The following is an 18,076-nucleotide window of genomic DNA, read 5'->3' as shown; positions in this document are numbered from 1 at the left end:
GTTTTTGTGTTTCTCCCTCTTCAGTTCTTCGGTTTTTCCTGCTTTTCTCCCTCTTCGGCCTCTTCCCTCTTCTTCTGTTTCTTACATTTCTTGAACTAAAGTGACTACGGAAAACGGACAAGGTGATGAAGGAAGTAAAAACCGGCGCATTTAATGCAGTTACGCAGTATGTCAATGCTCAGCACTGTTGCCAAATCATAGCGAGCATAAAAATTTTGAGAACCACTATAAGCGCAAATAAGCACATGCTAGCTTCACACACATGTATCGCTGTGAAGCGAGCTTTCTGCACAAATGTTTTTGTGTTTCTCCCTCTTCAGTTCTTCGGTTTTTCCTGCTTTTCTCCCTCTTCGGCCTCTTCTGTTTCTTACATTTCTTGAAACTTGAACTAAAGTGACTACTAGTTTCTCGGAAAACGGACAAGGTGATGTGTGATGTAGGAAGTAAAAACCGGCGCATTTAATGCAGTTACGCAGTATGTATTTATAGCGGCTCATTATATTTCCTTGTCCTACTTATGAGTATTTCTCACCGACCTTCTTTAAGCTCTAATTTTGTGAATTTGTGCTCGTCTATCCCAAGAATGCCCAAGAAGTGTGTGAAATCAAGCATGTCAGTCTGACTCATTAGTTCTCCATTGCATAACAATGTGTGAGCATTAATAATTATTCCGGTCTGAATTGCCACAGTCATTGAAGTGTTTTTGGCTAGGATATTAAAATGAAGTTCACCGTCACAGGAAAGCATGTGTCCCACATGGGCAGACTTGGTGTTGTCGAGGAGATGAACAGAACCACAGATGTACAATATGAAACACCAACTTTCATGCTGTATGCTAAGGTAAGAGTATGGTGAAATAGGACTGAAAAGTCCCTTTACTCCAGCAGTAGGCTACTACTATTATTGTGGTCAAAGTCTCAAATTATATGAGGATAAAATTTCATACCTTGGCTGGGATTGAACCCACGCCCTCCTGTTTACCAGGCGAGTGCCTTGACCACTACACCACCGAGGCAGACCACTACACCACCGAGGAAATAGGATTGCCATTGGGTAGAAAGGTCGAGGAGATGAACAAAACCACAGATGTACAATATGAAACACCAACTTTCATGCTGTATGCTAAGGTAAGAGTATGGTGAAATAGGATTGCCATTGGGTAGAAAATTGTATGAATAACATTATGGAATGATAGTACCTAATGTTAGATAGTTGTTTGATCAATATTTGAAATGATTAATTGTGTCTTATTATAGGTAGGTAAACTATCTTTTTCCTTGTCAACTGTAGAATAATTTCAAGGTGTCCACAGATTTTTTTTTTTAGTTTTATTCTGAACCCTGTAAAATGTCCAGTCTCTCAAAACTCAGTTGAATGAATGAAAAATATGGATGTTATCAAACAATTAACTCACATGTTTTATTTTATTTCAGGGAGGTGTAATATGTCACTTGACATATGAAACAATGCAAATGATCTCTACGAGTTCCTCCATTCTACAAATTCCATTTTCCTCTATATCTGGAGTAAAAGATGCTGTGCAACAATCCAATCAGTACCTCTCCAATTTCATTGGCATGAAGGTTATTTGGTAGTTCATGATTTTTGAATATCTGTCTATGTATATCAAGGACAGGTTGAGTTGGACAAAAATTTATGAGAATTTTGAAGGGAGGATATATAAAAGATGCTGTGCAACAATCCAATCAGTACCTCTCCAATTTCATTGGCATGAAGGTTATTTGGTAGTTCATGATTTTTGAATATCTATCTATGTATATCAAGGACAGGTTGGGTTGGACAAAAATTTATGAGAATTCGAAGGGAGGATATTTAAAATGAATTTTAAAAATTGCCGCCGGGACAGCTATCTCACGTCGTCCGAGCTCATCTCAGCCCTGTTCATAAACACACCCTCAAACTTGTTACTTACGATTGCAGATGATCGCTGAGCCGCTCTGGCTGTCGATTGGCTAGTTGTCTTATCTTTTTTGGTCTGCTCTGCTTCTTGAAGAGTAGAAAGAAAAAACACTCCGGAAAAGTGAAAACTCCTCAAAAATTTCAAAAAGTACCAAAAATTTCAAACATCGACCACCACAAACACAAATCCACAAATGATGAATGATGTGAAGTTAGCAAACTCTGAAACTCCGATGTTTTGAGGGTGTATAAAAAAAGTGACCACAGTGGAATATTTTGGATTAGGAAAAATTTCCATTTCACATAAATAAAATACCCCTAAAATACCCCTGGCTTTTCAAGGTCTCATCCGGTCACTAGCCTGTGGTGGGGATAAAAAAAGTGACCACAGTGGAATATTTTGGATTAGGAAAAATTTCCATTTCACATAAATAAAATAGGCTGAGTGAGGTTTGAATATAATGTGAGATTGTGAGGACGGACGGCAGCTTATCCTCGAATGGAGGTAAAACCCTCATATTAATACCCTTAGAAGTTAGACGGTAAAAAATAACAGAATTCAAGTCAGTAATAAACCCAGTAATAAACCCAGAGTCAGTAATAAACTCCAAATTTAAAAGGTCCTTTTACACGATGCAGTATTCGAACGAATCACGGCATTCCTTTTTACTTTCCATTACCTAGCAGAACGTTTTTATTTTAGAATATTGACTATTCTTGACAGCCCTTTCAACTTCAACTCCTAAGGTTCAGGCCAGTCAGCCTAGTTGGTAACGCGTCTGCCTTGTAAGTGCTAGGCCGCGGGTTCGATTCCCGCCCGGGGCGGTTTTTATCCTGATGGTATAATGTTCGTTCTCGGAACGGCTGGCTTTCTCCTATCCTGTCTTCCTACTCTCTTCGATTTCGGGACGATAGAACCTTAGCAGTTACAGTTCCCACTGTCAAACCTCTTAAGAAAAATTCAGGCCATCAAGCCTCGCAATTTTTTCAAGTTTCCTTGGCAGCACGCATGCTATAGGTATAAGTGCTAGATCGCAGGTTTGATTCCCACATGAGGCAGCAATTTTTTCAAGTTTCCTTGGCAGCACGCATGCTATAGGTATAAGTGCTAGATCGCAGGTTTGATTCCCACATGAGGCAAACTTTAACTTTATCCTGAACCTAAAGAGAATGATGAGGTTTATTACTTCGTTCTCGGAACAGCTGGCTTTCTTCTATCCTGCCCTCCTCTTTTCGATTGCGGGACGTGTTTTCGAAACTTTTCTATCTCGGAACAGCTGGCTTTCTTCTATCCTGCCCTCCTCTCTTCGATTGCCGGACGTGTTTTCGAAACTTTTCTCTCGGAACAGCTGGCTTTCTTCTATCCTGCCCTCCTCTCTTCGATTGCCGGACGTGTTTTCGAAACTTTATACCTGCAACATTAGAATTTAGATATTTATCTATTCAAAATCGCAGGAACAATTTAATTTGAGAACAGAATAGAATATGAATACCTTATTTATACCTGCCTCAGCCCTCCTTAGAATACCTGCAACATTAGAATTTAGATATTTATCTATTCAAAATCGCAGGAACAATTTAATTTGAGAACAGAATAGAATATGTACACCTTGTTTATACCTGCCTCAGCCCACAGCACACAAATACTTTTGTGCTGACTTTCTCCTTTCCTGTCCTCTTCTCTTTGATTTAAGGACGCTAAGACTTCTGTTGTGTTGTTTGTTGTTGTTTACAAATGCGATTTTATCGGCTGGATTTCTCCTATCCTGTCCTCCTTCTCTCTTCAATTTCGGCACAATAAGACCTTAGCAGTTACAGTTCCCTTATCAAACCTCTTGGAAAAAAAACAACTTGCATCCCAATATTATTCTACAATACAACTGCGCTTCGTAGGCTGGAGAGGAATTTAGGTGTGCTTGGTCCATGGGACCTTTGTTCTCAAAGTCCCTAATCAAACCTAGGTATTGCCAGCCTAGGTAGCATACCTGCAACATTAGAATTTAGATATTTATCTATTCAAAATCGCAGGAACAATTTAATTTGAGAACAGAATAGAATATGAATACCTTGTTTATACCTGCCTCAGCCCACAGCACACAAATACTTTTGTGCTGACTTTCTCCTTTCCTGTCCTCCTTCTCTCTTCAATTTCGGGACGATAAGACCTTAGCAGTTACAGTTCCCTTTATCAGACCTCTTGGAAAAAAAAACAACTTGCATCCCAATATTATTCTACAATGGAACTGCTGGCTTCGTCGGCTGGACAGGAATTCAGGTGTGCTTGGTCCATGGGACCTTTGTTCTTAAAGTCCCCAATCAAACCTAGGTATTGCCAGCCTAGGTAGCTTGGTTGGTCGGTCTGCCTTGTAAGCGCTAGGCTGCGGGTTCCTGCCCAGGCTGGATTCTATTCGTTCAGGATACAGCACAGAAGAGTAAGAGGAAGAAGCAAGTTTGTCTCAGTGGCAGAAGAGGAAATCAAGATTACACAGCAGAAAAGTAATTTTTATTAATTTTTCCCATACCCCTCCATTAAATTAGTACCTAATCATGGTCCATTATTGATACTATGTACATCTGGAGAAGAATATGATGGATACATGAAGGACACTGGAACTCCAGTGTGGGATGTGTTAGTATACTGTACAGTCTTTTACATACAGTGGGTATACTTTGCAGAGACATGTAAGCTAGGGAAGCTGTGCTATTCAGACTTAAAAAAAAAAAAAAGGAGGATATTTTAGGTAGGTACTTAGATTTTGTGAAAATTGGTTAAATTACATGTTCAATATCAATAGTAAAGTAGCTGTCTACATGTTAAATATTTTCCCCATTACCTATGTGAATGACTTATTTTTTTCTTCCAGGAATATTCATCCTTTATATCACTCCATGACCCGTTGAAAATTGCAGCACAGAAGAGTAAGAGGAAGAAGCAAGTTTGTCTCAGTGGCAGAAGAGGAAATCAAGATTACACAGCAGAAAAGTAATTTTTATTCATTTTTCCCATACCCCTCCATTAAATTAGTACCTAATCATGGTCCATTATTGATACTACATCTGGAGAAGAATATGATGGATACATGAAGGACACTGGCACTCCAGTGTGGGATGTGTTAGTATACTGTACAGTCTTTTACATACAGTGGGTATACTTTGCAGAGCTAGAGAAGCTGTGCTATTCAGACTTTTTTTTTTAACATTAGACTATTAACACCTTGTGATCTTTTCTTCCCCATTCAGGTTTATATCAGTGATTGAATCTCTCAAACCTGACATGTACCAGGTACTTACTCAGTTAGAATTTACCGACAAACCAAAGAGAATTCAGACCAACATTGACAGATCCGTCCAATTTCTTGATGACTGTCTGACTTTTCACAACAAATCTGAGGTAAAATTTTTTCCCTTGGAGGTTTTTCCTTTTTTCCCTCTTGAGCATTTTTTTTTTTTTTTTTGCAGCCCAATAGAAAGGTAGGCAGGCAACACAAAATCCCAGCACAGAGGTGGCATGAGGGTTAATATCCAGCAGTTTTCAACTAGGGCTGGATCAAGCTCATTTGGTGCCCTGTTCTAAAATCCAAATTGGTGTCACCTTGCCACCCTGTTTGTGGGAATAGTTTGAACAGGCGTTAATCTGAGGCTGCCTAGTCCCTACTATCGTGATGGGTATCCTATCCAGGTATTGAACGCAGAAATGAAAACACAGTTGATTGAATTTTTCACCTATTTTTTTACCTATCAAACTGGTATACCTACTTGCAGCTCCTTTTAAGAGTCATAAATTCATTACGTAGGAAAACTTTGGTATGGCTTTTAATAACAATGAAAAAAAGCTAGGTACTCAACTAAGACGTTTTGTCACTTTCAAAATTTCATTCTGATAATTATTTAGGGTATGTAATATTGTAATGAAAAAAATCTCCACTTTCCCCCATTACAGGCACTAAAGGACACCTGTGTGATAGCTCCAATCCAAGGTGGTCTGGATTTATCTCTGAGGAGGTATTGTGCTGAACTGTATGCCACACGAGATGTGCATGGCTTCCTCATAGATGGACTTTGTGCTGATGAGGGAGCAACTGAAGATCTTGGCTGTGATGTTGTGAATGCTGTATTGGAAAACACAGTGGTGAGTTTTTTTTTCTAGAGGTTTGATGGAGGAAGATATAACTGCTAAGGTGTTATCATCCCAAAAGCAAAGAACATATAGGAGGTAGTCAGCCGTTCCGAGAACGAACCTTATCCATTCAGGATGAAATCAATCTGAGTGGGAATCGAACCCGCGATCTAGCGCTTACAAGGCCTCTAAGCCTGAGTGTACCTACTTGCTTTCTGTGTCCTTGAAAGCTTTATCTGAGGAAGCACGTTTTTCATCAACTTCTCAATCAGCCCTAGGGTGATTGCTTTGAACAGGCTGCTATCCTCCCGGTTAAATATCCCCCAGCCAAACTAAGCTGGTCTCTTTCCCATTTAATGGTCCCCAACCAGACATCTTGAGCTATTAGGACTCCAAAAACCCCTCTCACCCATGATCATATTGTTTGCTTAATTCACAGCCCTACTTACCCAATGACAAGCTCCGTATAATCCAAGGGCCTTGGTCTCCAATGAACATTGTTCAGTTTGTACAGCGAGGCATTGACATGTTTGATTCTGGCCTACCACTGGTACTTGCAGACCGAGGCTGTGCTTTCACGTTCCAATACACAAGACACATTCCTTTGTAAGTGTAAATTGGCACCTAACAATATTATTGCCTATTGATTATTATTTGTATTTAGAGTAAAGCCTCCGTGGCCGAGTGGATATCACACTAGGCTTGCACTCCGGAGATCCCAGGTTCGATTCCCGGCGGGGTAGAAGTTTTTTTGGCTGTGTGCTTGGAGTTGGTTACAAATTTTATATAGTTCACTTTTTTTATGGTGTTGGTAGGTACCCTTAAAAATTATGAAAATAAAATCAAATAAATAAAGCCTTACTAACTTACTTATCTTTTACAGATGCAACTCTTCAAATGGAGTGTCCATCAATGGTGATAAAAATGGAACATCCAATGGCGTTCCAAGTAGTATTAATGGTAAAAATGGAGTATCCAATGAAGATTCCAGTAGTACCAATGGTGAAAATGGATTGTCCAATGCAGATTCTAGTAGTATCAATGGTAAAAACGAATTATCCAATACGTCAGATATCTACTCATCCATGGAATCAGATATCCACCAATCCACTCATCAGGAGGCCCTGATTATCAACACAGATGATGTGGCGAGTAAATCCAGCGAGAAGGACACCCTGTATACGAAATCCAGTGAGATTAGTGACTCCCTGTATAAACCAAGACAGTATGAAATGTGGCTTCAACATCCTAGGTAATTGATCAAATTATAAATAATCTCTTGGCGGGTTTCAGCAGTCATTATATATAAGTTCTGTGGATCAACTTGAAAAGGAGAACCAAAAGGCAAATATATTTTGCAGAACTCATTTGAAGTTCTGCAAAATATATCTGCCTTTTGGTTCTCCTTTTCAAATTATAAATCTCACCTGCATATTCTAGCAATGGTCAGACAGATGCAACTCTTCAAATGGAGTGTCCATCAATGGTGATAAAAATGGAACATCCAATGGCGTTCCAAGTAGTATTAATGGTAAAAATGGAGTATCCAATGAAGATTCCAGTAGTACCAATGGTGAAAATGGATTGTCCAATGCAGATTCTAGTAGTATCAATGGTAAAAACGAATTATCCAATACGTCAGATATCTACTCATCCATGGAATCAGATATCCACCAATCCACTCATCAGGAGGCCCTGATTATCAACACAGATGATGTGGCGAGTAAATCCAGCGAGAAGGACACCCTGTATACGAAGTCCAGTGAGATTAGTGACTCCCTGTATAAACCAAGACAGTATGAAATGTGGCTTCAACATCCTAGGTAACTGATTGAATTAGATTAAAAGAAAAAAAAATTGTACCCGCTCGTAAAATTTGTAACCAAAACCAAATGTCAACCCAAAGCAATTACCTTAGTTACGGCTAATTGAGAGGCTGATGAAAAACGACAAACCCGTCAGCAAAGAAGAGGGAAAAAAAATCCAAGGTTTTGTGAGTCAAATTGAGACGTAACCTCTTGAAATATTTATTTGAATTATCCTGGGGGTCAAAAGCGTTATTCAAAAACTTCTCTGTCGGGAATCGAACTCGGGACCTTTTACTGTGGAAGACGAGTGCCACCCACTCGGGCGCGAATGTATAAACCTCGAACCACCGGGCTCTAGATCTGAAGCCACCCACTATTGATAGTGAATCAATTATTTTCATTACAGATACGTGACTGACTTCACACCCATACTAGCTGAGTGTGAATGTCTCACTTGTCAACATCATACCCGTGCATATATTCATCATTTGCTCAACACCAAGGAGATGCTAGCACCCGTATTGCTTTCAATGTAAGTCCATCTAGCCTCACATTCGAGAGTTTTTGCACCGCTAACTTACGATAACACTTTATTTTGCGCAGAAACGCATGCGCACAAACATATTGATGTGTTGCCTGCTAGGGCGTATGCCGTGACGTCAGAGTTTAAGATTTACTTTAAATCGTTTTATCTCGGGATCTAGGAGTCGTAGAAGAAAAAATCCCAAGTTCCTCATTTTTCTGCTCTTTTTTTAAAAGAGGTTTGATAGAGGGAATTGTAACTGCTATGGTCTTATCGTCCCGAAATCGAAGAGAGAAGGAGGAACTGTAACTGCTATGGTCTTATCGTCCCGAAATCGAAGAGAGAAGGAAGACAGGATAGGAGAAAGCTAGCCGTTCCGAGAACGAATATTATCCCATCAGGATAAAATCCGCCCCGGGCGGGAATCGAACCCGCGGCCTAGCGCTTACAAGGCAGACGCACTACCAACTAAGCTAACTAGGCTGGCTTTTCCGCTCTTTGACTTGGAAACATCTCATAAGTAAGCGCAACTGCTCTATTGTGTAGTTCTCTTCTTGATTGCAGCCACAATCTACATCACTACTTCAAGTTCTTCGAGACGATTAGAGAGAGTATAAAGACTAATGATCCAAATGCATACTCGTTCCAGTATGCAAGCTGAGAATCTCTTACCCCTGAATCTACAATCTTATGTTAGAGTACATATTTTTTTAATCTCTGAACATTGAGCATTCTTGGAGAGTGCTTATAGTTCACACTGCGTCGCGTAATAATCTTCATATTGGCTAGTAAAAATGTTTCAATGCATTATTTTTATAATGCAAGTCCTATAAAGGTAATGTTACACCAAGCGCGTTCACAAACGTTTGCAAACAATGCGCGCTTGGTGTAACATTACCTTTAGCTTTTGTAGAAAAACCGACAGCAGCCGGATCAACTCCGCGCACACACGAACGTTGTTTGCAAGCCAATGTTTGTGGAAAAATGATTGCAAACGTTTGCAAACACTGTTTGCAAACGATGCGCGCTTGGTGTAGCATTACCCTAATAGGAATTATGTTGATCGGCAATATGTGTACCATAAACTTCTAGTTTAATTTAACTTATAAACGTCTTTTTGTGGGGCTGTCTTGTCCCTCTTATGGCTAGGGCTACAATATGAGTCTGTCAGACTCGGTTTAACTTGATTATTATTTGTATTTAGAGTAAAGCCTCCGTGGCCGAGTGGATATCACACTAGGCTTGCACTCCGGAGATCCCAGGTTCGATTCTCGGTGGGGTAGAAGTTTTTTCGGCTCTGTGCTTGGAGTTCGGGGTTACAAATTTTATATAGTTCACTTTTTTTATGGTGTTGGTAGGTACCCTTAAAAATTATGAAAATAAAATCAAATAAATAAAGCTGAGAAGGAAGCCTGATCTGTTTAGGATGAAATCCGTGCGGGCGGAATCCAATCCGCGATCTTACAAGGCAGACGCGCTACCCTCCAAGCAAAGAAAAAAGAACCTTTCAGTCCTACACACGAATCACAAAAAATCCGGAGAAAATTTTAATGGTAATAAAAAGTCGTGTGATGTTTAATCGTCAAATCGTGCATGATGTAAACGCGCCTTTTTTGATAAAAACGTAAACAAACCATTTCTTTTTTTGTCCACGAAATCAGAAATTTGCTGAAATTAAAATACCTAATTATAATTTAAATAATAATTTATTCTCTTGATATTCTGAGCTTTTGATAAAAGGCTTTAATACATTTTAAAGCTTCCTTCTTGATACCTGTTCCCGTGATCTCAAATCTTCCAAGGTAAGGTTACTCTCTTCCATTCAACCAAGATGGTTTGGGTCATTTCAGAAGGGCAGAGAACACAGGTGTTTTTTGACTACTTTGATCATACCAGGGGAGTTTGGGGCCCCAATGGCCCATCAGTCGAGGTTACTTGTTACAAACCTACTGGAAACTCCTGTGTAAATAGGTCAAGAAAGTAGGTGTGAAAAATGTATTGGGTACACATGTATTTGGTTATCATCCGAAGGCTATAACACAACAACCAAACTCAACTCATCAGTCACTAACCCTTGGATACAATTTTGTCAAAGTGTTCATTGTCCTATGTCCTATGATAATGTTTAGAGAGGTTGGAGACTGTTTTGGGCATAATCTCTGAACATACTCAGCAGTCAACAAAAACTGAAACATAATAATAATATGCCAGAAGAAGATCGTGTGTGATTGTAGGTTTTCCCCAGAAATACATTAAAATTTATGTATCCATACTTTGTAGGTATGCTTGGTCTCCAATGAACATTGTTCAGTTTGTACAGCGAGGCATTGACATGTTTGATTCTGGCCTACCACTGGTACTTGCAGACCGAGGCTGTGCTTTCACGTTCCAATACACAAGACACATTCCTTTGTAAGTGTAAATTGGCACCTAACAATATTATTGCCTATTGATTATTATTTGTATTTAGAGTAAAGCCTCCGTGGCCGAGTGGATATCACACTAGGCTTGCACTCCGGAGATCCCAGGTTCGATTCCCGGCGGGGTAGAAGTTTTTTTGGCTGTGTGCTTGGAGTTGGTTACAAATTTTATATAGTTCACTTTTTTTATGGTGTTGGTAGGTACCCTTAAAAATTATGAAAATAAAATCAAATAAATAAAGCCTTACTAACTTACTTATCTTTTACAGATGCAACTCTTCAAATGGAGTGTCCATCAATGGTGATAAAAATGGAACATCCAATGGCGTTCCAAGTAGTATTAATGGTAAAAATGGAGTATCCAATGAAGATTCCAGTAGTACCAATGGTGAAAATGGATTGTCCAATGCAGATTCTAGTAGTATCAATGGTAAAAACAAATTATCCAATACGTCAGATATCTACTCATCCATGGAATCAGATATCCACCAATCCACTCATCAGGAGGCCCTGATTATCAACACAGATGATGTGGCGAGTAAATCCAGCGAGAAGGACACCCTGTATACGAAGTCCAGTGAGATTAGTGACTCCCTGTATAAACCAAGACAGTATGAAATGTGGCTTCAACATCCTAGGTAACTGATTGAATTAGATTAAAAGAAAAAAAAATTGTACCCGCTCGTAAAATTTGTAACCAAAACCAAATGTCAACCCAAAGCAATTACCTTAGTTACGGCTAATTGAGAGGCTGATGAAAAACGACAAACCCGTCAGCAAAGAAGAGGGAAAAAAAATCCAAGGTTTTGTGAGTCAAATTGAGACGTAACCTCTTGAAATATTTATTTGAATTATCCTGGGGGTCAAAAGCGTTATTCAAAAACTTCTCTGTCGGGAATCGAACTCGGGACCTTTTACTGTGGAAGACGAGTGCCACCCACTCGGGCGCGAATGTATAAACCTCGAACCACCGGGCTCTAGATCTGAAGCCACCCACTATTGAGTTCAGTAGATTGTTACTATTGATAGTGAATCTATTATTTTCATTACAGATACGTGGCTGACTTCACACCCATACTAGCTGAGTGTGAATGTCTCACTTGTCAACATCATACCCGTGCATATATTCATCATTTGCTCAACACCAAGGAGATGCTAGCACCCGTATTGCTTTCAATGTAAGTCCATCTAGCCTCACATTGGAGAGTTTTTGCACCGCTAACTTACGATAACACTTTATTTTGCGCAGAAACGCATGCGCACAAACATATTAATGTGTTGCCTGCTAGGGAGCTCTGCTCAGGACAGTTGATGTGACGTCATCGCGTACGGGAGCGTATGCCGTGACGTCAGAGTTTAAGATTTACTTTAAATCGTTTTATCTAGGAGTCGTAGAAGAAAAAATCCCCAGTTCCTCATTTTTTCTGCTTTTTGACTTGGAAACATCTCATAAATAAGCGCAACTGACCTATTGTGTTGTTTTCTTCTTGATTGCAGCCACAATCTACATCACTACTTCAAGTTCTTCGAGACGATTAGAGAGAGTATAAAGACTAATGATCCAAATGCATACTCGTTCCAGTTCGCAAGCTGAGAATCTCTTACCCCTGGATCTACAATCTTATGTTAAAGTACATATTTTTTTAATCTCTGAACATTGAGCATTCTTGGAGAGTGCTTACAGTTCACACTTTTACATAGGCACTTGTTGCTGTAAAAAAAAAAAAAAAAAAAAAAAAATCAATTTTTTTCCAAGGTTTTATGGGTCAATTTATGAAGTAACCTATTGAAATATTTATTTGAATTATCTTGGGGGTTCAAAAGCGTTATTCAAAAACTTCTCTGTCGGGAATCGAACCCGGGACCTTTTACTGTGGAAGACGAGTGCTACCCACTCGGGCGCGAATGTATAAACCTCGAACCACCGGGCTCTAGATCTGAAGCCACCCACTATTGAGTTCAGTAGATTGTTACTATTGATAGTGAATCTATTATTTTCATTACAGATACGTGGCTGACTTCACACCCATACTAGCTGAGTGTGAATGTCTCACATTGCTACCAGTGTATCTTATATCACACCTCCCTTAGCACCACTAGTAGAGGTAACACCTGACAGCTATGGACTTGACTTGGTGTGGAGCTCTGATATCAAATATGGACAGGTGGCATTCAAGGTAGAATACCACAGGATGGATAGTGTGGATAACACCTCTACCAGTGTGCTCACCAATGATACACAACTCGTTATTAATAACCTCTACCCAGGTGCGTTGCTACCAGTGTATCTTATATCACACCTCCCTTAGCACCACTAGTAGAGGTAACACCTGACAGCTATGGACTTGACTTGGTGTGGAGGTCTGATATCAAATATGGACAGGTGGCATTCAAGGTAGAATACCACAGGATGGATAGCGTGGATAACACCTCTACCAGTGTGCTCACCAATGAAACACAACTCGTTATTAATAACCTCTACCCAGGTGCCTTGTATAGTGTTCAAGTGACTTCTATCAGTAAGTATGGACATCAGAGTACATCACGCGAGGTTTATCAAACTGTCTGTCCCCGACCTCCTAACCATGTAACAGCACGCTTCGTAAATACAAGTACTATATCTGTAGGATGGGAGACACCTAATCTGTCCTTGATATCAGGATACCTCATCCAATACCAAACTGAAGAGGAGAAACAATGGATGAGATTCGATGTAGAGAACACTGAATTGAGTAAGTTGACCACTCGAGATCTTGTCAATTTACTACCGGGTGAACGATACTTGATCCAAGTGAGTTCTGTTAGTAACACCACACAGTCCCAACATGTACAAATCAGCTGGACGACTCCCCCTCGTCCTGTCACCCATGTGGCAGCCTTAGTGTCACCCTACATTGTCACACTAAAGTTCCCTAGAGCACCAGGTCGTGTAGAGTTATACAATATTACATGGCAAGGGAATGATACCCGGGTGAGGAGTAAAGAGGTGTTGCATCAGCCTGCAGTAGGAACGAAGTTTGTCCTGTTGAAAATTGATGGTCTTGTACCTGGAATGATTTACACATTTAGTATCACCTCCGTGTCCTATAATATGCATAGCAGTGTTACCAATGTATCTGCTCAGACGTGGCCTCTTGGTTCTGACATTCTACTTGACAACAGTGCATCACCATTCTCCCTCATACTCAACTACATTCCTCCTCTCGTACGTAACTTTGATATGTTCTGCTTCAACCTATCTGCACCAGCATCGCGTATTCCTACTATAGAGAAGTCGGTGAATGATAACAACACGAGGGTTTCGTTTGATCCGGTGATTCCTGGTGAGCTGTACCACGTAACGGTGTGGACAGCATCGGAGCACGAGTTGAGTGTACCGACCATAGTGCAGTATAGATTACACCCGGAGTCCATCACTAAGATTAACATAACAGAGGTGACTAATATGACAGTGACATTGAGCTGGGAGATACCACATGGTGTGTATAGTGCGTTTGAAGTGGACTATGAGAGTGGGTCTCTCAGGACACCCGAACCTAATATAACTATCACAGCGCTGAAACCTTATCATAACTACACCTTCACCCTCACTGTCCTAGCAGGCACCAAGTCCTCTCTAGTGACTAAATCATCTCCCACTTCAGTTAGAGCGCAAACATTAGAATCATTCCCAGGGAAAGTACGTGGGTTTTATCCCATTGAGATTCACGCTCACAACATTACATTCGTGTGGTACTTGTCTGAGAGTGATTACCATGGTGTCATCACTAAGTTCACGTTATCCCACAGGATGGAGGGCACGAGTGATTGGTCCAGTGTGGAGTATGCACCGAGTAAAGATCATGGTGTAGTCACAGGTTTGAACCCCGGGAGAAAGTACACGTTCAAGATTCAAGCTTGTACCCAGGTCGGCCCGGGCCCCGAGGTGGTTTGGATTGGAGATATACCACCCCTCCCTCCTCCACCACCAAGTCATGATATATTCCCACAAACAAGACTACACACGTCAAGTACCATTGAGATTCGCTTCCACAAGAACTTCTTTTCCGATGACAATGGACCGATTTTGTACTACACGATTATCGTGGCTGAAGATTTGAGCAAGAACTCAGCGCTCCTTAAAATGCCAAGTTGGTCTGACGTGCAGTCCTTCAGGATATGGCCTCCTTATCAAGTGTTGGAACCTTGTCAATTCTTCACCAACACATCGGAAGTATGTACTACACGATTATCGTGGCTGAAGATTTGAGCAAGAACTCAGCGCTCCTTAAAATGCCAAGTTGGTCTGACGTGCAGTCCTTCAGCATATGGCCTCCTTATCAAGTGTTGGAACCTTGTCAGTTCTTCACCAACACATCGGAAGTCGATTTCACCATAGGACGGGAGACATGTCCTAATGAGGCTCACTATTGTAATGGACCTCTCAAGCAAGGCACCACCTATAGAGTGAAGGTCCGAGCATTCACTAGTCCTGAGCTATTCACAGACACAATATACTCTCCTCCTGTTAGCACTGGGAAAGATGTGAGCTGGTTACTTGTGATGGGGTTCCTGGTACTTATTGTACTCCCTGTACTCTTCATCATTATTCGTCGCAAAATTGTTGGAGTGACATCACCGCGCGCTGGAGGTATCAGAGGATGGCTTCCTAGAATGTCAGTCACCCGTCGAGACACCTGTCACCCATCACAAGATGTGACATTACACAACTGCAGTCACCCCATTCCTGTGACTTTGTTCTGCACTATGACTCTAGATCCAGACTGGATCGCTGTGGAGTTTGAAGATCTCAAGTCAGTCGGCCGTGGCCAACCCACCACAGCGGCTGAACTGCGGTGTAATCGACCCAAGAACCGCTACACCAATATCTTCCCGTATGATAGTTCCCGGTATAAGTTACAACCTGTGGACGATGAGGAGGGGTCAGACTATGTGAATGCTAACTATATTGGTGGCTATCTATCCCCCCGTCAGTACATCGCTACACAAGGACCTCTGTGTTCTACAGTGGATGACTTCTGGCGTATGTGTTGGGAGAGTAGAACCCCTGCTATTGTCATGTTGACACAATGTATTGAGAAACATCGGGATAAGTGCTACAAGTATTGGCCGTCCGATCAGCATCCTATGCGATGTGCAGACATTGAGATCTCTCTACAAGATGTCTGTCACTATGGTAGTTGGGTGTTATCTGAGCTGAGAATGTGTAGGGGTGGAGAACACAGGATGATTAGTCACTATCACTTCACGACATGGCCTGACAGTGGTGTTCCCAGTAGTCCTAACACACTGGTTAGTTTCGTGTTATCCTTCAGAACTCACATCTCCCCTGCACAACATCCTATAGTTGTCCACTGTAGTGCAGGTGTTGGTAGGACAGGTACATTCATCGCACTGGACACGGTACTGCAGCGGCTTTACAACTCAGAAGGCGCGGGTTCGGTGGATATTCTGCGTATTGTGCATGGATTGAGGAGGCAGCGTGTATTGATGGTGCAGAGTTTGGCTCAGTATGCGTTTATCTATGAGTGTGTCCAGGTGTACCTCCAAGGAGGTGTACGTCATGAGGAGAGACAAATACAGAATAATGAAGCCATTGAAAGGGATGAGGGTGTGGATGATCTGTAGTTCTAGGAACAAAACCTTGAGACAGGATGATCTGTAGTTCTAGGAACGACACCTTGAGATATTTGACGTGAAGAAGAAGAAGAAGAAGAAGAAGAAGAAGAAGTTGACAATATTACTCTTACATACGCGAAATTGAAAAAATCCGTACCACTTTCGCATTAAACATTTATTAGAGATTTACAACGAGACATTCTAGGTGATATGTCTCTAATCTGTATCCTTATCAACTTGTGTAGGTTCTTGAGCTCTGAATCATCTGTAGACCTTTTCCCCCTTATCCGGATGGGTGACCTTCAGGACACTCGTATGCTGCTGGCTTTTCCCAGCCTCACTCAGGCTGGGTGAGTAAATTAAGTAGATATATGGCAAATAGTCGGTGAAACTAGAGATACATATGTAAGGAGTGAGTGAGTTAAAAGAACTACTCTTTTCAGTGAACTACTCAGTCGATGAGTCAGATCCTAAAACATGTAACTCGCTCTTCAACTCCCTTTAGGCAGGTATAGGGAGTTGGGATCTGACTCATTGAATGAGTAGTTCACTGAAAAGAGTAGTTCTTTTAACTTGTTACAGTGTTGCCTTACCTAGGTTACAGAGATCGGGACGGAACTTGTTACAGTGTTGCCTTACCTAGGTTATAGAGATCGGGACGGAACTTCTTGTTACAGTGTTGCCTTACCTAGGTTACAGAGATCGGGACGGAACTTGTTACAGTGTTGCCTTACCTAGGTTATAGAGATCGGGACGGAACTTCTTGTTACAGTGTTGCCTTACCTAGGTTACAGAGATCGGGACGGAACTTGTTACAGTGTTGCCTTACCTAGGTTATAGAGATCGGGACGGAACTTCTTGTTACAGTGTTGCCTTACCTAGGTTACAGAGATCGGGACGGAACTTGTTACAGTGTTGCCTTACCTAGGTTATAGAGATCGGGACGGAACTTCTTGTTACAGTGTTGCCTTACCTAGGTTATAGAGATCGGGACGGAACTTCTTGTTACAGTGTTGCCTTACCTAGGTTATAGAGATCGGGACGGAACTTCTTGTTACAGTGTTGCCTTACCTAGGTTATAGAGATCGGGACGGAACTTCTTGTTACAGTGTTGCCTTACCTAGGTTATAGAGATCGGGACGGAACTTGTTACAGTGTTGCCTTACCTAGGTTACAGAGATCGGGACAGAACTTCTTGTTACAGTGTTGCCTTACCTAGGTTAAAGAGATCGGGACGGAACTTGTTACAGTGTTGCCTTACCTAGGTTACAGAGATCGGGACAGAACTTCTTGTTACAGTGTTGCCTTACCTAGGTTAAAGAGATCGGGACGGAACTTGTTACAGTGTTGCCTTACCTAGGTTACAGAGATCGGGACAGAACTTCTTGTTACAGTGTTGCCTTACCTAGGTTAAAGAGATCGGGACGGAACTTGTTACAGTGTTGCCTTACCTAGGTTACAGAGATCGGGACAGAACTTCTTGTTACAGTGTTGCCTTACCTAGGTTAAAGAGATCGGGACGGTACTTCTTGTTATCACCCAAGTCCAGTGTGGTCAACTCAGAATCATCCATCATTTCTTCTTTGACTCTCGCTTCGAATGATCGCTTTCTACTTTTAGTCCGGCGTGTGGCACCGCTCGTCTGAAATTCCCTCTCCTCTTTCTCCTT

General features: G+C 41.2%; 2 protein-coding genes across 2 annotated transcripts; both read left to right on the top strand.

Annotated features, from left to right (window-relative positions):
* Positions 1-437: 437 nt before the first annotated feature.
* On the top strand, positions 438-12,474 carry LOC103512777 (queuine tRNA-ribosyltransferase accessory subunit 2-like). The gene is made up of 14 exons (XM_026826158.1): positions 438-840; positions 1,434-1,583; positions 4,785-4,903; positions 5,161-5,311; positions 5,861-6,049; positions 6,477-6,643; positions 6,921-7,289; positions 8,252-8,377; positions 8,933-9,024; positions 10,096-10,108; positions 10,649-10,780; positions 11,058-11,426; positions 11,841-11,966; positions 12,286-12,474. Exons 1-14 carry the CDS (start codon positions 721-723, stop codon positions 12,380-12,382), a joined length of 2,220 nt encoding a protein of 739 aa, XP_026681959.1. The 5' UTR covers positions 438-720; the 3' UTR covers positions 12,383-12,474.
* Positions 12,475-12,933: 459 nt separating this feature from the next.
* Positions 12,934-16,690, top strand: LOC113468890 (tyrosine-protein phosphatase 10D-like). Its single transcript, XM_026826160.1, has 3 exons — positions 12,934-13,056; positions 13,275-14,994; positions 15,144-16,690. The coding sequence occupies exons 1-3, from the start codon at positions 12,981-12,983 to the stop codon at positions 16,414-16,416; spliced, it is 3,069 nt and encodes a 1,022-aa protein (XP_026681961.1). The 5' UTR covers positions 12,934-12,980; the 3' UTR covers positions 16,417-16,690.
* The last annotated feature ends 1,386 nt before the right edge of the window (positions 16,691-18,076 follow it).

Source organism: Diaphorina citri, unplaced genomic scaffold, assembly GCF_000475195.1.
Source record: "Diaphorina citri unplaced genomic scaffold, Diaci psyllid genome assembly version 1.1 scaffold882, whole genome shotgun sequence".
Classification (NCBI taxonomy): domain Eukaryota; kingdom Metazoa; phylum Arthropoda; class Insecta; order Hemiptera; family Psyllidae; genus Diaphorina; species Diaphorina citri.
This window is presented reverse-complemented; position numbering and strand designations above follow the sequence as displayed.